Genomic DNA, 27,825 nt, shown 5'->3' with positions numbered 1-27,825 from the left:
AAAAAGGAACACCTAATTGTTGGACTTTGAATCTATGACTGTGTCACCATTTCCCCTACATTCATCTGGGAAATTAAAAAGAGAAAACTCATTTAAAAACCTTTTTTTAAAAAAAAAAAAAAAAAAGAGAGAGAAACTCTATTACAAACTCAGTGACTTTGCATATTTTCAGTGATTTTATGTCCACCTACACAGCAAAGTACATTTAGTGACTCACTTGGAGGAAAAATAGCCTTGACCCTTTCTCTGAGTCACTTGCTTAATAAAAACTGGCCCAGGGACACTGTAAATGTGGTTAAGCCACAAGTTAATTAAGTTTGACACCATTGCTGGGAGTTGGTGAGGGTGAAAAGAGAATTATAAAGTCAGTACTTTGACACCAGGGAGATTTCTTTCTGTTAAAAAAGTATATAGAAGTTATAACCTTACATTAGGGAATTAATTTACATAGAACCAAGAGAAGTTTGTCTGAAATCTTAGTTTTCCACACTTCTCTACACACCTTCTCTTTGCGATCTTCTTCCCTGACTTTTTGCATCAAAAACAAATATTTCAGAAGACACACACCCACAAAGAGCAAGGTACAGAAAGAAAAGGACCCACATCTTAATTGTCATATGCCACAAATATCCTCAAAATTGGAAAAACAGCATACATCACTTAGCAAATTAAATAAGAGTACTATTTTAAAGTAACAAACCAGGAAAAGCTATCAAATGAATCAGAAGAGTTTTTGGAGTTTTCAGATCAGATTAGCAGATCCTATTCAAGCACACGAGAGTGAAATGGTGTTCAAATTTTAAGTTTATAGTTAACGTTAATATCCCTTGCTCAACTGTATCTTACTCTTTGTGACCCATGGACTGCAGCCCACCAGGTTTTTCTGTCTAGGGGATTTCCCAGGCAAGAATACTGGAGTATATTGCCATTTCCTTCTCCACGGGAATCCTTCCGACCCAGGGCTTGAACCTGGGTCTCCTGCATTGCAGACTGATTCTTTACCATCTGAGCTACCCATTCAAGCATATGAGAGTGAAATGGTGTTCAAGTTGTAAATTTGTAGTAGTGAAGATCATTTATAAAGTATCCCTCTCCGTTATATAAGATGTAGAATAGGCCTTAATACAGTTATTTGTAGCCCTCCCTTTGTCCTAGAGGTAGATTGTGAAATATACCCTTTGTGGCAGGGGGTGGGAGGCACCATTATCTTCAGGACCCTCTCCCATGCCAGGGCACATGACAGTTTACGAAGGGCATGTGAGACTCTCAGAGTGACAGCAAGAATTTAAGGGTGTTCTTTCCAGGCTCTGCTCCATTTACTGTGGGATCACTTCCTTACTAGAGTGGCATCTCTCCTTCCTTACCTTCGGGACACATGTCTCAACAAGTGTGGGGGTTTGAAAGTCAGGTTTTACACATTAATAAAGGAACTTGATGAGCAAGAAAATAAAACTCATCTATGAAGTATACTAACAGATTACTAAATTGTTTATGCATGTATGTGAATAGATGGCAGAGAGAGAGCAATGATGAGCGACAGACTCAGTTACGATTCTGTAGCACTATCAATATACAACTCCTCATCTGTAATTCCAGAGTCAAAAGCTCAAAACAAAAAGTTTTGTTGCTCCATAATTCATCCGGTGACAGACATAACGTGTACTGCCCTGAGGCTACTGCAAACTCTGCTTCTCCTACTTACTGTGACTGGCATGTATTTTAATCAGAAATACTGCATTAGAATAATGGTAGGGAGGTGGGGGTTACCCCAGACCTCATTGAGGCTGTTAGGCAATGTCCTTTTCCAAAATCTTAACACTCTGAATTCTGAGATATATCTGGCTCTGAGAGTGTTGGATAAATAATTATGGACTTTCATTTCAAAAATTTCTGTCTTTAGTCAGTGATTTGACCTGTCAATTCCTAGGCTTGCTTTTCTGTCTGAAACCGGGTCTTGTCTCCCGTGATCTATGCTAGATTGACCATTTTCTTGACCCCATGATACTCACTTCTAGGACTTCCATTCTCTCTGTTCTCCTTGTGAAGTCAGTCTTCACAGATCTTCATATAGCTGTAAGTGGTTATTTCCACTTTCACTGGCCTCTGAGATACTGACTGCTGAAGGATCCAGTCCTCACTTTGGGCATGGCAGAGGTGACAGCCTCATTTTTCTTAGCGTGGTTTGTTCTCTCCCAGTTATTTTTATGAGAACGGAAAGATGAGACCTTCAGTGAGCTCTGTCGTTTGGGACAGAGCTCAGAGTCCCTTTTATTATTCAATTTTTTTTTTTTTTTACATAGTAGTCTCTAGATTATTATTGAGAAAATACTCTTGGGTCTGATAATCTCAGGTTTTGTGTATCATCTGCTTGATGCACACATGCAGGCACAGTCACTAACTTGTGTCTGACTCTTTTCAACTCCATGGACTGCAGCCCGCCAGGTTCCTCTGTGCATGGGATTTCCCACGCAAGAATATTGGAGTAAATGGCTATTTTCTCCAGGGGATCTTCCTGACCCAGGGACTAAGCTCTGCATTGGCAGGCAGATTCTTTACCAGTGAGCTACCAGTGAAGCCCTTCTGCTTGATCAGTTCAGTTCAGTTCAGTTGCTCAGTCAATTCTGACTCTTTGCGACCCCATGAACCGCGGAATGCCAGGCCTCCCTGTCCCTCACCAACTCCCGAAGTTTACTCACGTCCATTGAGTCGGTGATGCCATCCAACCATCTCATCCTCTGTTGTCCCCTCCTGCCCTCAGTCTTTCCCAGCATCAGGGTCTTTTCCAGTGAGTCAGCTCTTTGCATCAGGTGGCCAAAGTATAGGCCAAGATCAGTCCTTCCAAAGAACACCCAGGACTGATCTCCTTTAGGATGGACTGGTTGGATCTCCTTGCAGTCCAAGGGACTCTCAAGAGTCTTCTCCAACACCACAGTTCAAAAGCAGCAACTCTTCGGCACTCAACTTTCTTTATAGTCCAACTCTCACGTTCATACATGACCACAGGAAAAACCATAGCCTTGACTAGACGGACCTTTGTTGGCAAAGTAGTGTCTCTGCTTTTTAATATGCTGTCTAGATTGGTCATAACTTTCCTTCCAAGGAGTAAGCGTCTTTTAATTTCATGGCTGCAGTCACCATCTGCAGTGATTTTGGAGCCCAAAAAATAAAGTCTAACACTGTTTCCACTGTTTCCCCATCTATTTCCCATGAATTGATGGGATCAGATGCCATATCTTTGTTTTCTGAATGTTGAGCTTTAAGCCAACTTTTTCACTCTCCTCTTTCACTTTCATCAAGAGGCTTTTTAGTTCCTCTTCACTTTCTGCCATAAGGGTGGTGTCATCTGCATATCTGAGGTTCTTGATATTTCTCCCGGCAATCTTTATTCCAGCTTGTGCTTCTTCCAGTGTAGCGTTTCTCATGATGTACTCTGCGTAGAAGTTAAATAAGCAGGGTGACAATATACAGCCTTGACTTACTCCTTTTCCTATTTGGAACCAGTCTGTCGTTCCATGTCCAGTTCTAACTGTTGTTTCCTGACCTGCACATAGGTTTCTCAAGAGGCAGGTTAGGTGGTCTGATATTCCCATCTCTTTCAGAATTTTCCACAGTTTATTGTGATCCACACAGTCAAAGGCTTTGACATAGTCAATAAAGCAGAAATAGATGTTTTTCTGGAACTTTCTTGCTTTTTCGATGATCCAGTGGTTGTTGGCAATTTGATCTCTGGTTCCTCTGCCTTTTCTAAAACCAGCTTGAACATCTGGAAGTTCACAAATCACATATTGCTGAAGCCTGGCTTGGAGAATTTTGAGCATTACTTTACTAGCATGTGAGATGAGTGAAATAGTGAGGTAGTTTGAGCATTCTTTTGCATTGCCTTTCTTTGAGATTGGAATGAAAACTGACCTTTTCCAGTCCTGTGGCCGCTGCTGAGTTTTCCAAATTTGCTGACATATTGAGTGCAGCACTTTCACAGCGTCATCTTTCAGGATTTGAAATAGCTCAACTGGAATTCCATCACCTCCACTAGGTTTGTTAGTAGTGATACTCATTTATAAATTAGTCACATTGTCACTTGTATACGTTTATTACCCAGGATCTTGTAAGGGAGTGCTATTAAATCCATTTACAAATTTGGTAAATAAAGCTCAGAATCATTGAGGAACTTGTCTGATCTCTACTGTTCAAAGTTTGGTCTGGGGACCAGTAACTTCACCATCACCAAACACTTGCTAAAAATGAAGAAACTCAGATCCTGCCCCAGACCTGCTGAGTTGGAATCTACATCTTAACAATTATCTCTGGATAACTCATAAATTCATTTTACAGTATGATAAGTTATTCAGTGAGAAATCCAGTGATCTGTCTTCTCCATTATAGCTCTTAAAAAACTCAAAAGTGTAGGATACGTGTACAGACATAAGGATCCAGTTCTCAAATTAGAGTACAACCAGTTAAAGTTTTGACAGAAATCATAAAGGTAAAGACAGTTAGGGTAAAGAGTTATTCTAAAACATGTTTTATTTTCCATATTCCTGGTTGTTTCAAGGAATACTATTGTGGCCAAAAATAACTGCCAACACTGCAGCATTGACAAATGATGGAAGAAGAGAACGGCTCGTAACACGCAGGCAGGTATCTGGTGTGACTGCCTGTGGACGCTCAGTGTGCAGCTAGTGGCTCATTGGGTTGGTGCCTGGCTAAGGAGGCCAGAGGTCAGGCTCCCTTCCAGTTGCTGTGTGCATGATGAAATAGTACAGAGAAAGAGGCTTGATCCTTAAAAATTCTTCTTTCTCCAGACCACTGATGGAGGGGGATGCATACCTATTACGATCCTAAAGACGTCGGTTTTCCCTTGGAAGATAAGTTTTTCCAAGCTGTAAGGTCCTGGAGTAGCACAGAAAAAAGTGCTGTCCTTGGCTGCCCAAATTCAGAAGGCATGGTAGCCTCTGCAGTGCAGATGCTGCCTCTCGCTCCGATTTTCCTCTTTCACTAGCATCTGTGAATCTCTAGCTCTGACTCCCAGTCAGCTATCCTGTTGGCTGTGGACCCACGGACTCAGGACCCATGCTTGACAGCTGATTCTCACTCTCTTTAGAGCTACTCTCTGTGTAGATGTGGTTATTTTGAGAATTGGTACACCCCACCCCCTCCACCATTACAGCAGGAAAAAAAAAATGGGACTCAGAGAGGTTTAGTGCCCTAAGTAACATCAGTCCAAGCGGCAGAGTTGGAATCAAAGCCCAGGTCCATTTGACAACAATTTATCTGAAAGTATTTCAGGTCTCACACATGAGCCAAAACCAGTCCTCAATCATGAAAGTCTTTCTACTTTAAAGCAATTTCAGAGTAAAAAGTTGTTTTAATGAAGGATTCTGTAATGTATACTTGAAGCTCATGGAGGGTCTCCAAAATACTTTTTCAGTCCAAAGACATCATCTCCTAGGGGAAGAAAACTGGTATGTAAGGGCTGAATTTAGACCACAAGTTTGGTCTGTCCATTGTTAAATTCCATTATCATGTTACTATTATTATTGTTGTTTTGAATACCTTCAGGCATGGTAGGTCTTTCCAGCAATACTTCTGTTGTTCTACAGTTTTCTGATTAATAATTCGTAAATGTATGTTATCTGATTGATCCCACTAAGGTATTGAAATTTATAATTGCTGATTTCTATTTTGTCAAACAAAGTATTATATTTTTTTATCAGATATATTCATCCTTACAACTTCACATGCAGTATTTCCTAAAAACAAAAATGATCTCTCAAAAATATTATGGATATTTATTTTTTTCATTTCCTGCTCTTCAGTATTTTTCATATCTAATGTAATCAGTGTAACCTTTATGTGGCTTAAGGAGAATTGGGTTGGTTGACACCCTTCATCCTTCAGTTCAGTTCAGTTCAGTCGCTCAGTCGTGTCCAACTCTTTGCGACCCCTTGAATCTCAGCACGCCTGGCCTCCCTGTCCATCACCATCTTCTGGAGTTCACTCAGACTCACGTCCATCGAGTCTGTGATGCCATCCAGCCATCTCATCCTTGGTCGTCCCCTTCTTCTCCTGCCCCCAATCCCTCCCAGCATCAGAGTCTTTTCCAATGAGTCAACTCTTCCCATGAGGTGGCCAAAGTACTGGAGCTTCAGCTTTAGCATCATTCCTTCCAAAGAAATCCCAGGGCTGATCTCCTTCAGAATGGACTGATTGGATCTCCTTGCAGTCCAAGGGACCCTCAAGAGTCCTCCAACACCACAGTTCAAAAGCATCAATTCTCCAGTGCTCAGCCTTCTTCACAATCCAACTCTCACATCCATACATGACTACAGGAAAAACCATAGCCTTGACTAGATGGACCTTAGTCGGCAAAGTAATGTCTCTGCTTTTGAATATGCTATCTAGGTTAGTCATAACTTTTCTTCCAAGGAGTAAGTGTCTTTTAATTTCATGGCTGCAGTCACCATCTGCAGTGATTTTGTAGCCCCCCCCCCCCAAAATAAAGTCTGACACTGTTTCCACTGTTTCCCCATCTATTTCCCATGAAGTTAAGGGACCAGATGCCGTGATCTTCGTTTTCTGAATGTTGAGCTTTAAGCAAACTATTTCACTCTCCTCTTTCACTTGCATCAAGAGTCTTTTTAGCTCCTCTTCATTTCTGCCATAAGGGTGGTGTCATCTGCATATCTGAGGTTATTGATATTTCTCCCGGCAATCTTGATTCCAGCTTGTGCTTCTTCCAGCCCAGTGTTTCTCATGATGTACTCTGCATAGAAGTTAAATAAGCAGGGTGACAATATACAGCTTTGACGTACTCCTTTTCCTATTTGGAACCAGTCTGTTGTTCCATGTCTAGTTCTAACTGTTGCTTCCTGGATACAGATTTCTCAAGAGGCAGGTCAGGTGGTCTGGTATTCCCATCTCTTTCAGAATTTTCCACAGTTGATTGTGATTCACTCAGTCAAAATCTTTGGCATAGTCAATAAAAGAGAAATAGATGTTTTTCTGGAACTCTCTTGCTTTTTCCTTGATCCAGCAGATGTTGGCAATTTGATCTCTGGTTCCTCTGCCTTTTCTAAAACCGGCTTGAACATCAGGGAGTTCACGGTTCACGTATTGCTGAAGCCTGGCTTGGAGAATTTTGAGCACTACTTTACTAACATGTGAGATGAGTGCAATTGTGTGGTAGTTTGAGCATTCTTTGGCATTGCCTTTTTTTTGAAATTGGAATGAAAACTGACCTTTTCGAGTCCTGTGGCCACTGCTGAGTTTTCCAAATGTGCTGGCATATTGAGTGCAGCACTTTCACAGCATCATCTTTCAGGATTTGAAACAGCTCAACTGGAATTCCATCACCTCCACTAGCTTTGTTCGTAGTGATGTTTTCTAAGGCCCACTTGACTTCACATTCCAGGATGTCCGGCTCTAGGTTAGTGATCACATCATCATGGTTATCCAGGTCATGAAGATCTTTTTGGTACAGTTCTTCCATGTATTCTTGCCACCTCTTCTTAATATCTTCTGCTTCTGTTAGGTCCATACCATTTCTGTCCTTTATCGAGCCCATCTTTGCGTGAAATTTTCCCTTGGTATCTCTAATTTTCTTGAAGAGATCTCTAGTCTTTCCCATTCTGTTGTTTTCCTCTATTTTTTTGCACTGATAGCTGAGGAAGGCTTTCTTATCTCTCCTTGCTATTCTTTGGAACTCTGCATTCAGATGATTATATCTTTCCTTTTCTCTTTTGCTTTTCGCCTCTCTTCTTTTCACAGCTATTTGTAAGTCCTCTCCAGACAGCCATTTTGCTTTTTTGCATTTCTTTTCCATGGGGATGGTCTTGATCCCTGTCTCCTGTACAATGTCACGAACCTCATTTCATGGTTCATCAGGCACTCTATCTATCAGATCTAGATCTTAAATCTATTTCATCCTTCATCCTTAGGTAGCTTTTTTAATTGTTATGATTTGCATACAATACCATGTTAGTTTCATATATATGGCATTGTGATTCAATATTTTTATACATTGCGGAATAATCATCACAGTAAGTCCAGTTACTATGTATGATCATGCACAGTTGTTATAATATTAGTGACTCTCATTCCTAGGTATACATTATATCCCTGTAACATATTTATTTTATACCAGGAGATTTATCTCTTAATCCCATCAATCCATTTCATCCATCCTGTTAGCCAGCTCTCCCCTGATAAACAGCAGTTTGTTCTCTTTATCTATGAATGTGTTTCTATTTTGTTTGTTCATTTGTTTTTTTGTTTGCACATGTATGTGAAATCATATGATGATCAACAATTTCAAGTGGTAAGGAAGGTACCCTGTATATGACATCTTCACATCTTTTTTGCTGTCCCTCAGTCAAGGTGGTACAGTGTGCTTTATCTCAACTCAACTGGGTGGAATTTGTCTAGTCCACCCAGAGTATACTGGTCGTGCTGCAGTAACACACAGTCCTAAAATGCCAGTGTCTGGAAACAGCTAAGGCTGATTGCTCACACGTATCCTTGCTATGACACAGATGCTGTAAGTAGAGCATCCAGATTTACCGTTATCATTTAACCATCATCATTAGTCATCACAACAGTGAGAAGAGGTCTCCAGAAGGTCTTGCCATGGCAGTGAAATGTTTGATCCAGAAATGATACTCATCACTTTGCTCATAGCTCATTGGGCAGAACTTTTCACATGGTCCACCTTCTCACAAGGAGAAGGATCTCCCAACATCATCTCCCATCATCCTGGGAGGCAGAGACCTCTTTCTTTCTTTGTAAACCCTCTTCTATTTATTTTACTCAAAGAATTTTTCCCCTCAAGTTCACTGACATTTCTTTCTGCCAAAACCTCAAAAAAAAAAAAAAAAAATCCTAGACCATCATGGCACCAGTGAACAGAATTCTGAGATGAAAGCAATTTAAACAGAGTACACTGATAGCCCACACTTCCTATTAAGTAAAGGCCATTAAGGATCAGCCATATCATAGTAAAATCTAATATTATGATACATTTTCTTCCCTTCATTATTCAGAGACAGTGGTCTTATTTAATTACTCATATTTGCATGAAGTTAATGTGTAGTGATTCTTTGGGGATGGTGATTATTTTGCTGTAATCTATCTGAAAGTATCTGATACCATTCTTTATGAGCAGAAATGAAAGAGATCTACCCATTTGACAAAATAGCAAAAGCATCATTTAAAAACAAAAATATCTCAATTCATTTCATTTTGTATAACTGGTATAACTGGATTTAGAATATTTATTTTGCAACACATTTTTTTTTTCCTGGACTGGTAGTCTTTTAGCATTTGAAACTTGGCTGTACATTGAAATTCCACCTGATTCTCTTAATGTAGTTTTCTTTCTATTTATTTATTTATTTAGTTTTTTATTTTTTTAATTTTAAAATCTTTAATTCTTACATGTGTTCCCAAACATGAACCCTCCTCCCACCTCCCTCCCCATAACATCTCTTTGATTCTGAATTGAGATCAGCTCAAAATTGATTGAAAAGTATCGAATGCAAGAAGTCATAGCAGAGGAGAAAAAACTTAGCTTTGTTTTTCCGACTACAACTCCCAACTTACTCTCTTCCATTCGGAGTCACATCATTTTATTGGTGAAAAAATGTTTTAAGCCAAAAAGATATAATTCATACAAATCATCTACCTCATGATTAGCAACTCTGGACAAAGTACACATATCATTTACTAAGGTTACTCAGCTATTTTAAAAGCCTCTTAGACACTCTGGCAAGAGACTGTATTCCCATCCTGCTCCGTTCAAAGCCAGCCTGCTTTTAGCCAGATCCAGGGCAGATAACAGGCACGGGAGAACGTTTTAAACTCTTGATGTCAACATGATAAGCCTGTAAAATTATATGGATACAAATAATGCAGTTTTATCCAAGCCATTGACAGAAGGCAGTGGTGCAGAAATTCAGAAAGCGCCCCGGGTAATACTCCTGTAGTCGGGGAAGGCCTGGGCACTGGTCACTGGCTCCGCCAGGCCACTCCTCCCTGAGCTTGTCAAGCTCACGGGGGTCTGCGAAGTCATTCCGCACAGCTCACCATGGGAACCGGGGGAAAACGCTTTGCTTTAAGGACATCCACAGCTGTGATGTCACAGGCACAAAGATAATAATAAATGTGGCTTGTGTGGTGTCAACTACACCTTGGCTCTTTTGTCTCCTCTCCCTTCTCATATAATTTTGTATCCTTGTGCGAATCGCCTCATTAGGGAAAGAGACTGAAAATTGGGGTCAGGGTATTTAAACCTGACCTGTGCAGAGGCCGGACAAGGCCGGGGCCCACCGAGGTTTCACTTCAGAGCCCCAGACCACCCCTGAGGTGACACCAATTCAAGCCTCATTTTATAAAGGCCTTATTAATTATTGTCTTTATAAGAAGGAGAAGAAGCCTTATAAAGAAATGTGTCATTCTCAGAGTAGGAGTGGGCAGACAAAAAAAGGAAGAGAGAGGGAGAGGGAGAGAGAGAGAAACAGAAGATCAAAAGGGAGCTTTTTTTTTTTTTTTTTCCCTTTTGCTTTTCATGCCTCCAAACCTCAAAGGAGGTGGGGGAACAATCAGGCTTGGGGGTCTCGTGTGCTTTCTGGCAATTAGACTCAGCTGATGGGCTGAAAGGGATTGAATGGCAGGGTTCAAGGCCCTTCTCCCGAGCTGCAGACAACAGGCTTTTCCAAAGCAGCCGAGCTGCAGACACCGTCGAAATCATTTCAAATGGAGACTTACAGAGAGGATTCATTAATTCACTGGCCTAAACAATTACGGGAACATATAATGTCTCTATAAACACTTTGATAAAGACTGTCATCTTAGACCTTCATTTTCCCTATTTTACTAGAGAGTTTTAATGCCATGTTGGAAAGGCGGCTTTTATTTCTCCAATTACTAAATGATAAACCCTTTTGCTAAAAATCATCCACCCTCAAATAACTGAATATTTCACTTTTAAATATTAGGCTGCAAAACCCCAAAGGAAAAAACAACATATATATATATATACACATTTATGTATATATACACATTTATTTATGTATCAATCTTCTCTCAAATTTATAAACCTCAGTTTTCATCTGGTTTAAGCAGAGCAAATTGTCTGTCTGGTTAACTCTTACACATTTTCTTTATAGTTCTCAATTTCTCCCTGTTTGATTTTTAACCAATATGTTGAGAAAAATAATTGTTGACTTGGACAATGCTCATTAATTAGGGGGGAGGTAAATGCGATAATCCAGCACCATGTGTGTCTGTTTGTGGAGGGCAGGGTGGGTGTTAGTGGTTTTTGTGGTTGGGGCATCATCTAGATTTAAATTAAAAAGAAGATAAGCCTACAAGCCATGTGGCCTTAGGGACAGCTGGACATTCAGAAGCCGAAAGAAAATCAAAGTCCTGGGGCTTCAGCACGTGCAGCAAGAATGAATGATGCTGAATTTCAAGTGCTCTACTTCCCAAGAGTAACAGGATCAAAATGATCTTGATCAGTCTGGTCACTACCCAATGAGTGGTAATTTGCAAAAGAGCACCATTAACCGGCCTTTCAAAAGATGGGGACAGTTTTTTAAAACTGTCTGTGAACCAAGATCAGCTTTGTAGCTCCAGTTTTATTTTCTCCATGGGGTTTTCACCTATACTACCTGTGAGGCTTTGATTTTGAGGTGGAGCTGACCTTTTGCACAGCTTCCGCCAGCAAAAATAGCTGCTCCTCTTTGCTCGTCCACATGGAGAAAATGTTTATATGTGTGTGATCACATTGGGCTTGCTCAGCAGGGCAAGGGTTAACTGCTTACATACTGTCAACCCCTTTCAAGCAGGGGGTGAGCACTGCTGCTTCTAGGCAAGCACGTCAAGCCCTCGAGGGCTTTGGCAATCACTGAAGGCAAAGTAATGATAGAAAGATGACCGCCCTCAGAGCATCTTTATCTACACACAGTGGGGCACTTGTTGCACAAAAGATTGGCACTTTTTTGACATATTTGGAAACTGAGGTAGCTGGTCCTTTTACCTTTCCTAGAGATGCCTAAGCTGACAGGAATCCCAGCCCCAGGCACTTGACTTGTCCACCCGACTTGGGAGAGAGCAGCCATCTTGATTCACGGAATAATGGAAGTGACTCTGGCCTCTTCTCAATGGCTGGGATGCTCTTTGGGGGCGAAAAGGGAAAGATGGTAGTATGTGGTTATTTAAATAGGCATAGATTCAGACTTCACAGAGAACATCTTCTTGGACACAGAATACCCTCAAGGTCTAGACCAAGGCTCATCCAAAGAAGCAGGGTGGTATTACAGCGTTCCCTAGGTAAGATAGGTTTACTGCATATGATTGGAAGGGTCTACCTGACCTTTCTAGAGTAAGACTGGAGGTTCCACCCTTCAAGGATTGCCATGAAATAATCAGTCTAGGAGTTTTTGTATTTTGTGTTCTGTATTCACCCGAGATCGTCCTACAAACATCACATTGTCAAGTAACAGATTACAAGTGTGCATGGATTTGATATGTAGAATTTTATCCTTGTGCAAATAGTTCACAGTGTATGCTGGGACTTAACGACCATTTCATTTTCTGCTGCAGAGATTGAGATCCATGTGGACAGCTCTGCTGTCATTCCGTGCAAGTAGCTGAGGGGAGAATGACCAACCCTTCTGGCCCTGGGGCCTCATAGATGGAGAGCAGACAACATTTTCCAAGGGCCAGTCGTGTGCCGGTTAGTTTTCTAATTGAGTTCCCTCTCTTTGTTACAGATAAGAAAATGAGATTCAGGGAGGTGCAGTCCTTTACCCAGGTTACAAAGTTGGTAGTGTTAGACCAGGTTTTGACCTGGCTCTGTTTTTCTCCAAAATGTTAAGTCTTTCCCCTCTGCTTATTCACTGGTTTATTCATTTCTTTACTTATCTATCCATTCCTTCATCCCTCCATTCATTCAAACGGTATGTCTGATGACTCATGTGTCCATTGATCAGTGAAGGAAGAGTCAAAATGTGGTATGCATACAATTGGATGATATTCAGTCTTAAAAAGGAAAGAAATTCTGATACGTGCTGCCACATGGATGAATCTTGAAGGCAATATGTTAAATGAAATAATCTGGACACAAAAGGACAAATCCTATGTGATTCTACATACATAAATTATAGAGTAGTCAGATTCTCTGAGATGGTACAGAGTCGTTGTGGGGTGCTGGGAGGAGAAGGGCCTGGAAAGTTAGTGTTTAATGGACACAGAGTTTTAGTTTGCAAAATGAAAAAAGGTCCTGGGTACTGGTGATGGTTGCACAATATTGTGAATGTATAGGACTTAATACCACTAAACTCTACACTTAAAAGGGGTTAAAATGTAAACTTTATGGTTGTATATTTTATCATGATTACATTTAAAAATATATTATATTCTATACACTATACTATTTTCAGAGAATATAGAGCTGAATATAAAATCCCCTTTCATAATTCAGAAAGAAAACTAAAAAAGTGAAGTTGTTTTTTTTTTTTTTCCAGGCCCAAATTTAGCCCAGACTTGTCCTGCAGACACAGGCAAATCTGAGTTGAGCAAAATGACATTTGCTGTCTAGGTTAGGAAGGATGAATGCATGTTTTTCCTGCTTGTCCAAAGAGAATATTAGACTCAGTTTTAATTACATGTAAATATATGAGTAAGAGTTGCAAAAACTGCAAAACTGAATAAAGTAGAAAGATTTCCATGTCTTTCAATTTACTCTTAATTCTCATTTTGAGTATTCATTGTCCTTATGTCTTGCTGTGGCTTCATTTTATTACAGCTGAAAGAGTTGTTCTCATGTAAATTTTAAAAGAAATAAGTCACAACATTGTTGTTGAGACCCATATGTATCTTCCCTCAGAGAAACATGCTGATGCATTTCTAAAAGCAATATTTACATTTCCTTTACATTTATCTTTTTAATGAAAATAAATAAATTTAAATTAAAAAAAATTTCTTCTTCATTTTGCTTTGATCTACATTTATCCTTCCTTTTGTTTAAAGCCAATTAAATGTTGAGCTTGCCTTAGGGCTGTCTCTTCCTTTCCCCTTTCCCTGGTTGCCCTTTGCTGAGCACCCGGCTTGTAGAAGTCAGGTCACTGTCTCGTTGTGTGACAGGCAAGTTCCTCTCTGGCGTCTGAAATATTAATGCCCCGTGTCAGGTAACACATTACCCAAAGAAGCACCGGCCCAGAGATTTGAATTAGCTTTCTCACTCCCCTCTCCTAAGAGGTTTTGTGGTTGTTGATGTTTTGCTCTAGGTAGATGCAAGCATTGAATTTTTAAAAAATACCAAGCTCAGAATTTAAACCTTATCATCATTGCAGCAGAAGTACAACTTCTTTATTCACTTCCCGTCATTTTGATGGTATGTTTTTTATAAAGTCTTTTTTTCCTCAACGCAAGCTGATGTATAATATCAATTTTGAATGGGGTGAAATGAGAAGTGTGTTGGTCTGATTGAAGAGAGCGTGAACAAGGAGCATAAAGGGTGAGGATTCTAGATCCAGCCACTTCAGTCCTGCTGACTGCCCCGTTAAGACACGTCTGAACCATTTATGAGGATTCTCTCACTAAATTTACTTTGGAATGCTGATGGATTGGATTTCTTGCCAGTCAGCCTTCCCTGCTTTGGGCATCTCACAACCATCTGTTTGAGATGTAGATGGTTACATTACATGTGCTAAAGGCACACATTTTCCTCCATGGTTCATATAAGCATCATTTTATTTTATTTTGCCTTAGCCTCCAAAATTTTCCACTACATTTTTCCTCCAGAGAACAACTACTCATCTGTTTTGGTCCCACCCGAATCCTTAGATTCTCAGCCCATTTCCAGTTCCATCATGATAAATCCTCTGCATTTCTCTTTCAACTGGTCTGTTAACACTCTTAGGTTCTGAAACAGATTCGTTAAACCCTACTTTGGTAATGAATGGCCACCCTGCCTTAGGCTTGAATTGTTATTCACTGTGTATGATGCAGTCTGACAATTTCTTACTCTGAGTGAAGCGCTATTTAGATACCACTTGGAATGCTAACATTAATTCAGTCAACATTCATGGAGGGGCTGTCAGAGATGAATCTATCACATCCTGCCTTTTAGATACTTGCAGACAAAGGGTAAAATGTATACATTCATACATGGAAATGAGAATTATGAAAAAATAATGATATGAATGAAGTACCTATTAGGTGCCAAGCATTTCCATTCATTATTTGTTTGAGTTATCATTGCAAGTTGGTAAAATTTATATTTTACCTTTATTTTTACCAAATGACAAAAACTGAGTTTCAGGAAAGAATTGAATCACATCTGGTACATGCCTTATGAGCCACACGGCAAAGAAGCATGGCAGCCTGAGGTGTCCCAGGCAACGCCACAAGGGGCTAGGACTACAAAGCAGACATCTTCCGAATCTTGGGGCTACTTGGGGTCTTGCTCCTACATTTCATTGCTCTTAGGATCAAAGCAAGCAGAACCCTTCAGCTCCAAACTTGCCTGGCAGTGACAGAAAGGCCAGACTGTGGCTTCAGTCAAAATTAAAGGCAGTCCGAGGTACAGTTTCTCTTTTTACCCAAAACTGTTGCTCAGAGGCTCCAAGGACAGAGTTCATGTTATTTCAGCCCATGAATATGCTTTCCAACTTTGCCTTCCAATTAACTGGCCTCTTTCCTGGACACATCGGAACATCTCAAAGCTTCAGGATCGTAGTGTACAGAATGAATGTGAAAATGCTTAACACTGTCTTGGATGCTAACAATTGGTTTATGATCCCAAAGTAGGAAAGTGGTATGTGAAGACTAATGAAGCTCTTGTGGATATCACACGCTCTTGGGAAAGACTTGAGAGAATTCTGGTCACATGAGATGCCTGCTAGACCTTTTGTAGAAGGAAGTATTTGTATGGATGGTATTCGGCAATCTCTAAGAGACTGGCAGGGAGGGAGTTAACCAAACGCGCCCCAGAGCTATCCAGAATTTTCAGCTAAAGGGTGTTCACTCTGCTGTGAACCCCAATTAAAAATAAAACCCCTAGCTGGATGAGCCCGCCCCATCCTTAGGATAAACAAGATTTGATTCACTGCAGTGACACCGCACTAACTGTGCTGTGGAGTAATACAGTATATATGCCTCCTCCGGGGAGGCACAAAAGAGGCGGCTTAATTATCATCCAGCTAGAAGGATGGGGCATAGTTAACACCTTTCTGGGTGGGCTGAAATTAATGACCCCTTCCCCCCACTATTGCCTACCTCCAAGCCCCTTTATAAATGACTATACAACACAGTAGTTGGTATTCAGATCACAAGAGAGGGCATTTAGCCACAGCGTTTGTCTACAGGGTTTGATCTCTTTTTAATTTTGTTCAGATTTACAACTGTGTTATTAAGTGAGATAACCGGGTCCTGTCTGAAGTAGACCAGGGCCTTCCGCACTCAAATCTGAACATCTGAAGTTAACATTAATTTTCGAGATTGGACCTAATGCTTTTTCCCTAAGTGTTTCGGAGGCTGCTTTCCCATAGCCACACTGAAGCCTCCCATCTGCAGGGCTGTCTGCGCAGCCTGCCTGCCCACTTCAGGCAGAGTGAGTGGGCTTTAGGGACAAAAAGACCGGACTTGTGAAGTGTGTGGCAGAAGCTTTAATATTTTGCAGATGGTCAAATGGTTGGGGAATTTGCTCTGTCTTTGGGCAACGAGAGCTGTGTTATAACTAATCGAGATACTTGAATTTATTAAAGCATTTCTCCTATAAATGTGTAGATAGTATATGTGTATGTATATACACTTATATAATATTTAACAACGTCATCTTCTTAAGTCATGCTTTTGAGGTTGACAGAATAATGAGTGAAAATTTGGTGATATCTCAGATGTTGTGTGATGTCATCAGGTCATGTGATAATTCACACTACCATCCTGAATAAGGACACTATTAGCCCCACGTTACATTTGAGTAAAGTGACCTTCCAAACCTAAGTGATTAATTCAAAGCTAATGAGGATTAGAGTGAAGACTCAAACCCATTTTTTTCTGACTCTAAATTCAGTGGCATTCAATTACAGGACTCTGCCTTTTCTGGAAGTAAAGTTATGGCTACAAGGAGTCTGCCTGCTTTCTTTTTATCCCCTTTCTCCCTGGAAGCATTACCGTGTAGTGATAAAGAGCACTTCCACTTGCTAACGCTGTATACTCCTTGGATAAGGTATTTAGCCTCTTTAAACTTCAGTTTCCATATGTAAAAATGGGAATGATAACAGTATCTCTTTATTGAGAATTTCCTAAGAACAATTATAATGCAGGAAAAGTGCTTAGAATGTAATATGTTCTCAATAAATATTATATCCCACTTCTTTGGAGGTTTACATGTTTTGTTATTGTTGTTGTTTTTTAACTGGAGGGTAATTGCTTTACAATGTTTTGATTTCTGCTATGCAACAATGTGAATCAGTCATAATTATATATATACCCCTTCCCTCTTGAACCTCTCTGTCCTCTCTTATCCTACCCTACATTTTTTTTTAAAATATGAAAAGGTTGTTTTTTGTATGCTGAACAGTGTCTCCTATAACTCATTAGATCTTGATTCAAAAAATGTTCATCTAGCACTTTTTGAAAGTTAAGACCTAAAGTAGGAGATTTCATAATTGTGATTCTGGTATGCTCCAAGAGTACATTTATTCATGTAATTAGACAGGAAAAAGGATTGTACAAAAGCCCTTTATAAATATTATGAGATAATAGAATTTTTTTTTTCTATCCTCCTATTCCTGGAGCCCATATGCATCACCTGGAAGAGGCCCTGAAGACAGGGATATAGACTTTTATGACCTAAAATGTGGTAGCCAGAATATTATGAGCAGATCAAAAGTCAAGGCTTAGAGACAGGCCAAATATGTATGATCAAGAGGGTCAGGAAAGAGGTCATTGAATCAGGCTTTGTTGAATGGCTTTACCGATGTTTCAGCATTTATATATGTCATTGAGCATATGCCAGTTCTTATACTAGTGGAGCTTGAAGGTACCACATGACTTCTGACTATTAGTATTTTTTTTTTAATTTTTAGTTTTTTATTTTTTAAATTTTAAAATCTTTAATTCTTACATGAAAATCGAATTCTCAAAAATCAATCTCTTCTCATAATGACTATTTTGTGGAATAATACAGATGCCCAGAAAACTCTTATGTTCAAAAGAATGTTCCCTTTTATTTTTAAAAACACTCACTCCAGGGCTCTTTAATTTATTCAATAAATATTTAATGAATATATACTAGGTGCTAAGGTTGGGGATAGATGCTTGAATTCAGGAGTGAGCAGTCTCTGTTGTGGGGTAAATACAGCTTCAAGAAAAACACAGAAACAGGCACCTGAAAGCGTATAGAGTATGAATGCGAGAGTTGGACCATACAGACGGCTGAGTGCTGAAGAACTGATGCTTTCAAACTTTGCTGCTGGAGAAGATTCTTGAGAGTCCCTTGGACAGCGCAGAGATCAAAGCTGTCAATCCTAAAGGAAATCAACCCTGAATATTCATTGGAAGGACTGATACTAAAGCTGAAACTGCAATACTTTGGCCATCTGATGCTAACAGCTGACTCACTGGAAAAGACCCTGATGCTGGGAAAGATTGAAGGTGGCAGGAGAAGAGGACAATAGAAGATGTGATGGTTGGATGGCATCACCGATTCAGTGGACATGAATTTGAGCAAACTCTGGGAGTTGGTGAAGAACAGGGAGGCCTGGTGTGCTGCAGTCCATGGAGTGGCAAAGAGTCAGACACACCTTAGTGACCGAGTAACAGCAACAGCTAAATGTAGATTAGGGATGGAGGGAATTCAAAGAACGTTTCCTGAAGCACACGTAGCTTGAGCGGCTTAAGCTCTACTATGGTAGAAGAAAACTGGATGGAATGAGGGGGGCAGTTAGAGAAAGAAAGATGAGCATGGGTAAAATCCTAATGGTGGAAAAGAAAGAAGGGCAACTGATTAGAGGACCAGAGAGAGAGACTTTAGAGCTGGAGGAGAGAGAATTTGAAGGAGGGAGGTGTGGGATGCAGCTGGAAAGTTGAGCAGTGGCTGCACAGCGCAGTGCGGCATTTTGTTCTTTCCCTAAGAATGATAAGGTACCTTTCAATAGTGTTAAGCATGGGAGTCACATGATCACATTTGTCCTTTGAAAAGATGAAGTGAGCTGCAGGAATAAGGGGCTAAGGGAGACAGATGTTCCAGGAAATGGTAACAGAGATAGTGAAGAAATGGACTCTCATGATTTGGCAGGTGAAGTAGAAAGGATTGGGTAATGGATTGGATGGTTCTGGAGGTGCAGGGCAAAGAATTCAGGGGTAAGTCTACATTTGTATAACTGGCTCTGACCATTGGCGTCTGAAGCCTTAGTAATTGGAGCCTTGGACTTGAGTGAGATTCTTTAAAGGCAAAAAATGAGAAGCACAAGGGTGAGAGACTCCAAATGATACAGACTGAGTAGAGGCTGACAATCCTGCGAAAGAATCAACAAAGGTGCAGCAAAAAAAGTTCAGTAGGAGAAGAATAGAAAGAATGTTGTGTCATTCCTCAAATGGCTCATGGGATAAAGAATCTGCCTGCAGTGCAGGAGACACAGGAGATACAGGTTTGATCCCTGATCCCTGGGTCGGGAAGATCCCCTGGAGGAAGGAAATGGCAACTCACTCCAGTATTCTTGCCTGAAAAAATCCCATGGACAGAGGAGCCCAAGAGTCAGACACAATTGAGTGATTAAGCATAGGTAGAGGTCGATGATCCTACCAAAGAAACAGCAAAGGTGCAGCAAAAAGGTAAGTCAGAGAAGAATCAGAAGAATGCTGTGTCATAAAAATCAAGGGAAAAGGAGGGAATGCACTGAGATGTCAACATGAGAACTGAAAATCATCTGCTGGATTTAGCAACACTGTGGCCATTGTCGTGAAAGTCTGTTGTGTCAAGTGAAGGGATATTACGAGTGTTCTCATTCATATGGTGGATCAAGGGGCAAGTGGAAGGTTAGGAAATGGAAACTAAGCGTATGTACAGCTTTTTCAGAGATTTGACCAATAAGTACAAGAAGGGATGTAAGACAGTGACTAGAAGCTTTCATCACCTATCACAATTACAGATCCCATCGATGGATTACTGGTACCAAATCTGTTCCAGCCTCGAAACTCTTCTGGGCTTCAGATCCCTGCCTACCCCGCCTTGAGCGTCTTCTGATGATCTCCTGTATCTCAACCTTGTCATATTCCAAATGGAGCTTGTGCTGCTTGCCCTTGGTCTATACCTCCTCTTCCACCTGTTCTTCGGTGAATGAAAGTTTCCTTCACCCAGCTCACTAAGGCAGAAACCTGGGTGTCCCCTTCTCTTCCCTTCCCCCTCGCTCTCAACCGACACATTTCAGTAATTATCAACTCTTACATCTCTCTCAAGTCGTCCCACTTCTCTCACTGGCATCTCAAGGGTACATGTTCTAAGAAGAACTCTTTTTTTTTTTAACATTTGTTTATTCATCTGACTGTGCCAGGTCTTAGTTAAGGCATGCAGGATTTTCAGTCTTGGTTGCAGCATGGAGGGTCTTTAGTTGTGGCGTGTGAACTCTTAGTTGCAGCAGATGGGGTGTGGTTCCCTGACCAGGGATCAGATGGGTCCCTCTGAACTGGGGACACGGAATCTTCGCCACTGGACCACCAGGGAAGTCCCTGAGAGGAACCCTCGATTTACACCTTTGACCTTTCAGTTCCCTGCTCTTACAGTCTTCCGCTTCCCAATTTACCACGTATCACTGGTAGAAAAGAAAGCGTGGAATCTGCCATGAATTTTTTTTTTCTCCCACTTCCAACTGGTCAGAAAATCCTGTTGGCTCTTCCGTTGACGTATGTGCAGATCCTGACTGCTTCCTGTTGCCATTTCTGCTACCCCAGTTATGCCACCAAGACCTCTTGCTTGGGCTGTTGTGGTGGACCTGCTCTCGCTGCTTGTGTCTTTTCTTATGTACAGTTCCCCTCATGGAAGTCAAAATCATCTATAGAGTCTTTTCCTGACTTCCATATCAAAAGTAGGTACCCCCATTCTGCTTATCTTTTACATTTCCTGTTTCATTTCCTTCACAGCACATGCACTGATCACTTCCGGAAAGTCATGTATTTGCTTTCTTGTTTATTTTATGTCTTTTGCCATCAGAATGCAAGCTTCATGAGAGACAGTCATGCTTACTACTTTATTTTCAATGCCTTATCCAGTGTCTGGAGTATAGTTGAGTGTGCTCAGTCATTAAGTTATTCTGACTCTTTCCAACTCAGTAGACTGTAGCCTACCAGGCTCCTCTGACCATGGGATTTCCCAGGCAAAAATACTGGAGTGGGTTGCTGTTTCTTTTCCCTGGAATACAGTAGTGAAATGAAGTCGCTCAGTCGTGTCCAACTCTTTGCGACGCCATGGACTGTAGCCCACCAGGCTCCTCCGTCCATGGGATTCTCCAGGCAAGAATACTGGAGTGGGTTGCCATTTCCTTCTCCAGGGGATCGAACTAAGGTCTCCTGCATTTCAGGCAGACACTTTAACCTCTGAGCCACCAGGGAAATAGGTTTTGATTAAATAAATGTGAAAATTAGCATTAGCAAAGGAAGTTAAGCTGGGACCAGGCCTGCTGATGAGGCCTAACTGTTTATAGGGGTTGTACTGATATCAGGTGGCCTCAGCCTGTAGCAGCTTGGAGCAGGGTTTAGATTCCCAGGCAGAGACTAAGGTTAGTCCATGACTGTGAGAACACTGAATCCTAACCACCAGACCAGTAGTCAGTGACAAGGCCCTGACCTTTCAGCTTTATGGAAAAGAATTCCCATGAAGACAAAAAGTAGTGAAACAAATTAAGTATTTATTAGGAGGAAAAAGAGTATAGTACATGTGGATAGACACAGGGGTAGACTTAGAGAGAGGTGCCCTCTTGGCAGTTTAAATCACTTACACAGGGCATTTCTTCTGGGTTACCTTTGGCCAATCATTTTGATTTGCAAGGTTCTGAGTCTGTATTGTGAAAGTCATTTAGTCATGTCCAACTCTTTGAGACCCCATGGACTGTAGCCCACCAGGCTCATCTGTCCATTTAATTCTCTAGGCCAGAATACTGGAGTGGGTAACTGTTCCCTTCTCCAGGGGACTTTCCCAACCCAGGTCTCTGGCATTGCAGGTAGATTCTTTACCATCTGAGCCACCAGAGAATAAATGACTCATTAGAAAAGACCCTGATGCTGGGAAAGCTTGAAGGCAGGAGGATAAGGGAACGACAGAGGATGAAATGATTGGATGGCATCACTGACTCAATGGACATGAATTTGAGCAACTTCCAAGAGATAGTGAAGAACAGGGAAGCCTGGTGTGCTACAGTCCATGGGGTTGCAAAGAGTGGTACACGACTTAGTAACTAGACAACAACAATGGTTGATTGGTGTCGCTTACTATGGTCTGGCTTACTATGGGCTGGCTCCTTTTTGACCTCCAAGGAGCTTTCTAGTTAGGAAGGTTTCCTTGATTTCGAGAATGAGAAATATTTGGTCTCCTATCTTTTATCTGGGCAGGGCCCAGCTTCCTCTATGGACTGTCCTGCTATTGATATGTTAGAGTTTCTGTCTACAGGGAATTAACTTAAATTAAGTTAATTAATTAATTAACTTTATTAATTTAATTAAGTTAATTAAATTCCTTAAATTCCCAAATTGCTTACTTTGGGGAGGCCCATCTACCTCCTACCTCAGTGCAAGTTTTTGGCAGCTGATAGGAGATGAAGATGTAGACACAGAAAAAATATATGAAAAAGAATGTTAAAAAAATACCAGATTTGCATGTTTTATGTTATGAATTCTAATTGTTGGTTTTATTATAGAAAATGTGTAATTGAATGGTATCAGGTAAATATGAGTGGCCTGCTGATTTTCTACTACAATTTGAAGGCTGCTGTAAATTTCTATTTTTTTCAGAAGTAGTCTTGCTTATTCATGAATTCAATTTCTCTCCATGCATTTCCTGAACTAAACATTGTTGTCTGACCTGACAAAGCAAATCCATCCTTTTAAAATTATAAACATTATTATGAATCGATTTGGATAGAAACAAAATTATTAGATGTTTGGCAGGAAGCAGCACTAGTCACATCAGGAAAACTTTCATCCAAACTGATAAAGAAGTTGATTAGGAGGGAGGCACCGAGGAACAGATTGTCATTTGAGATGATGTGTGGTACAAATAAATAAATAAGAAATCTTATTTGCTTTCTGCTGTCAAAATTTCTGTGAAAGAGTTGAGCTTCCAAATTCATAAAAAAAGAGATCAGATTTTGTTGTTACCAAAAGCAAGGAGTTGGGGGAGGGGAAATTGGAAGAAGGTGGTCAGAAGGTACAAACTTTCAATTATAAGATGAATAAATACTAGGGATGTAATGTACAATATGATGACTGTAGTTAACACTGATGTATGATATGTATGAGGGATAAGAGAATAAATCCTGAGTTCTTGTGACATGCAAAGATACTGTTTTTCTTTCTATGGTATTTATATGAGATACGGATGTTAGCTAAATTTATTGTCATTATTCCTGGATATATGTAAGTAAGTCTGTATGCTGTGTGCCTTAAACTTACTCAGTGCTGGATGTCAATTCTATCCCAATAAAACTGGACAAAAAGTTGGGTGTTGTGGACAGGAGTCAAGGAAGAAATAAAGTAAGCATCATGAATAGGTCAGGAAAGGTTTTCTACAAGGCCAGGAGAAGCCTGGGAAACAGGACAGACAAGAGGATCAGGAAGGGTGTTCAAGAGACTGAAGACAGTTATTCTGAAGCCAAGAGCTGGTGAGAGAAACTGGTACATTTCTATTGCATTTCTCCAAGTCTATAGTGCCCTTCTGAGCACTGCATGGTACATTACCCCCAGGCCATGGCAATAAATAATTCATTCACACTTCAGTGCAGGTAGGAAAGAAATGACACCATTTTGACTTCTAACTGGTACTCCCACATCTTCAAGCGAAATGACTACTTCTTAGCTCTACAAACATCTTCCCATTGCAAGTAAGGAAGTAAGCTAATTTATGTACCTGGCTTACAAACAGCATATCTTTCTTTCTTTCTTTTTCTTTTTTTTTTTTTTTTGAATTCAGAGACTGTCATTCTCGGTTTCTTTTGTGAGAAACAGTTCCCATAACAACGTGGGAAGTCGGACCTCTGGGGGACCTCCTGCAGAGCTCTGGAATCTTCTTTGCCTCCGAGGGAGGGAGAACGCCAGCATCCCATCCCGCACAGGCTCCCTTGTTGATGTGGCTTATATCTGGAAGTGAGCCAATCCCTGAACACCACAGGCAAGTCTACTCTTCTCTCAGTGTACTGTAAATTATGCAGCTTCTCAAATGGCAAAGCTGTATTTTTAAACCTATCAACTTATGAGTAAAAGAAGGTGCTACTGTAAAATATTCTCATAGCCTGAAAAATAGATGTGTGTCTCAAGGTGTTTTAAACACTGATGTTGATAAAATACTTGGTACATTTTAAATAGGTTGTATGAATATATGCGCATGAAAACACATATATTCCTTAAAAAGATCATCCATGTAAATTTTCTAAAGAATGTTGTTTTAGGAAAAAATAACAGAACTTAGCAAAATTTGCTTCTTTGTTAACTACAGCTTAGATGCATAACTCTGGTAGTTGGACCATAAAGCAAATGTATTAGAATGAAGTTAGAAATTCAGAAAGCCAGAGTTATATGGTAATACATAGAAATACATGGAAATATCCTATTTTTAATAAATCCACTTTGTAGTTGCTCTTTAATTTTTAAATAAATTTTGTTAGGGTAATTTGTCGATTGTGTTAAATGAATGTGTTATCTCTAATTCGTTATTAAAATTTAGCTAGAATGAAAATGATTGGCTGGGGCACAGTAGTATCTTTGTAATGAAAGTTTTGCAACAATAGATCTCTTTCTCTTCACATTATTTTATATTTCTAGACTTGCTATAATAGCCCAAATGATTCCATTATACAGGGGCTTCCCTAGTAGCTGAGAAGGTAAAGAATCTGCCTGCAATGCGAGAGACCCAGGTTTGATCCCTGGGTTGGGAAGATCCTCTGGAGAAGGAAATGGCAATCCACTCCAGTATTCTTGTCTGGAGAATTCCATGGACAGAGAAGCCTGGCAGGCTACAGTCCATGGGTTGCAAAGATTCGGACATGATTGAGTGACTAACACTTTCACTTTCTTTCACTTTTCATAATAATATTACCTTTACCTCTTTCATAAATTGTACATAGCTATTTGTGTTATATCCATCTTCTTTTCTTCTGCTAGTTGAAATGAGAATTTGCCATATGACTTTTAACCCCAGCTTTCCCAACTGTATCCATCCTACATTTAAAACAATAAGCAAGATAATGGTAAAAAAAAAAAAATATGCTGTTGTTAACTGACCAACACATATGTGATGTGCTATGCTAAGTTGCTTTAGTCATGTCTGACTCTGTGCAACCCTATGGACTGTAGCCTGCCAGGCTCCTCTGTCCATGGGATTCTCCAGGCAAGAATACAGGAGTGGGTTGCCACTGACCAACACACAAGATGAAACTAAAAGGATTTTGCTTAATAAGAAGATCTTGATTTAAATTTTTTCAGTCCATTTAAGTTGATTTGATTTGTTATGTTACAATGTAATACCATGAAATTTTTCATACAATAAAACTAAGAATTCAGAATTTACAAATCTAAATTATTTCCTCTAATGTGAGCAGTAAAGGAATTAGATTGAACTTTATTCTATCTATACAGGGGGACAAATGCATACTTAATACAATTACTGGAAGTTTATGTCTTAGTTATTTTTTAGTCTAATATAACATTGGTGTCTTTGCAGAATAGAACATTTCCATTTTAAGTTTGTGTGATGTTTCCTTATGGTCAGATTCAGATTTCAGTTCAGAGTTTTACATAAGAGATGCATTCACGAGAAGACAGATAATATCCATCACCCAGACAAGGTGTTATCTGATTTCCATATCATATATTTTGGACATACATTTACTGTTTCCCCTTGCTATGATTAAGTAATGTGGGGAGATATTTACACACTGTTTAATAATCCCTCTTTTCATTCAAAATCCTCCTTAGCATTTTTAAGTCTTTTTTTCTGTCTGTACAGCTGTTTTCCTATGGCTGGCAGCTCCATCTCCTTCATTATGTTTTTCTTTCAGGTCTTGGAAAGCTCGTTTATTAACCATTGAGGTGACCTCAGTTATCAGATGGATTTTGAAAAGTAGTCAATTTGCTCCCTATGAGCTTTTTCCTGTTGCAAGGATAAGAGTCTCTGTTTTTTACCTCTCTACTTATCCAAGCTGAAATTAGATTTCTCCAATTTTTAGCATATACAGATTAAGTCCATCTGGGGCTGCTTCTTGTATGTGTAACTAATTTCAGTAGAGTTATTTTACTACAATCTTTTTCTTTTATATTTATTCATATATATCAGAAGGAAAGATAAAGATTTAAAATTGCCCATATGCCTTGGCAAAACTTGCTGTTACTAAACATGTTTAAAATTTGGAGCAGATAGATCTTGTGTAACATTTGGTTGTAAGATTTTGTTAAGGCTGTTGAATTCTTCAGACACTAGGTTTCCTCATCATCGCCTCACATGCACACAATCACACATGCTAAGTTGATTCCGTCATGTCTGACTCTTCGTAACTTAATGGACTGTAGCGTGCCAGGCTGCTCTGTCCTTAAGATTCTCCAGGCAAGAATGCTGTAGTGGTTGCCATGCCTTTCTCCAGGGGATTTTCCCAACCTGGGGATCAAACACACATCCCCTTGTCTCCTGCATTGCAGGCGGGTTCTTTACCCCTTGTGCCACCCAGGAAGCCCCGTTGCCTCCCACACTACTAGGCTATTTTAACTGTTACTGGTTTATGACATTTCTTTCTTTCTACAAATGTTCTTCTCAGTTCTTTTCTCTGAGCTCACCTGCACCTCAGTATGGATCTCTGTCCTCTGTGATTCTCTCTCCTTATATGCACATGTCTGTTCACAAGTCTTCAGTAACATGTATCAGTTCAGTTTAGTTCAGTCACTCAGTCGTGTCCGCCTCTTTGCGACTCCGTGGACTGCAGCACGCCAGGCTTCCCTGTCCATCACCAGCTCCCGGAGTTCACTCAGACTCATGTCCATCGTGACGGTGATGCCATCCATCCAACCATCTCATCCTCTGTCATCCCCTTCTCCTCCTGCCTTCAATCTTTCCCAGCATCAGGGTCTTTTCCAATGAATCAGTTCTTCATCAGTTCTTCAGGTGGCCCAAGTATTGGAGCTACAGCTTCAACATTAGTCCTTTCAATGAATATTCAGGACTAATTTCCTCTAGGATTGACTGGATGGATCTCCTTGCAGCCCAAGGGACTCTCAAGCATTTTCTCCAACACCATAGTTCAAAAGCATCAATTCTTCAGTGCTCAGCTTTCTTTATGGCCCAACTCTCTCATCCATACATGACTACTGGAAAAATCATACCTTTGATTAGATGGACCTTTGTCGGCAAAGTAACATCTGTGCTTTTTAATATGCTGTCTAGGTTGGTCATAGCTTTCCTTCCAAGGAGCAAGCGTCGTTTACTTTCATGGCTGCAGTTGTCATCCGTGGTGATTTTGGAGACTACAAAAATAAAGTTTGTCACTGTTTCCATTGTTTCCCCATCTATTTGGCACAAAGTGATGGAACCAGATGCCATGATCTTAGTTTTTTGAATGTTGAGTTTTA

The 27,825-nt window shown here is 40.2% G+C and overlaps 1 protein-coding gene across 1 annotated transcript in view; it reads right to left on the bottom strand.

Moving 5' to 3' along the window:
• The window catches only part of LOC138423741 (TAF5-like RNA polymerase II p300/CBP-associated factor-associated factor 65 kDa subunit 5L), a 120,859-nt gene that overhangs the window by 21,304 nt on the left and 71,730 nt on the right, over positions 1-27,825 (bottom strand). Inside the window, 1 exon segment of the mRNA XM_069560036.1 lies at positions 10,574-10,786. Coding sequence (XP_069416137.1) covers positions 10,574-10,786 — 213 coding nt within the window.

This window comes from Ovis canadensis, chromosome 18 (assembly GCF_042477335.2).
Source record: "Ovis canadensis isolate MfBH-ARS-UI-01 breed Bighorn chromosome 18, ARS-UI_OviCan_v2, whole genome shotgun sequence".
Taxonomy (NCBI): domain Eukaryota; kingdom Metazoa; phylum Chordata; class Mammalia; order Artiodactyla; family Bovidae; genus Ovis; species Ovis canadensis.
Note: the sequence above shows the minus strand (reverse complement) of the source record. Positions and strands in the feature narration are given on the sequence as shown.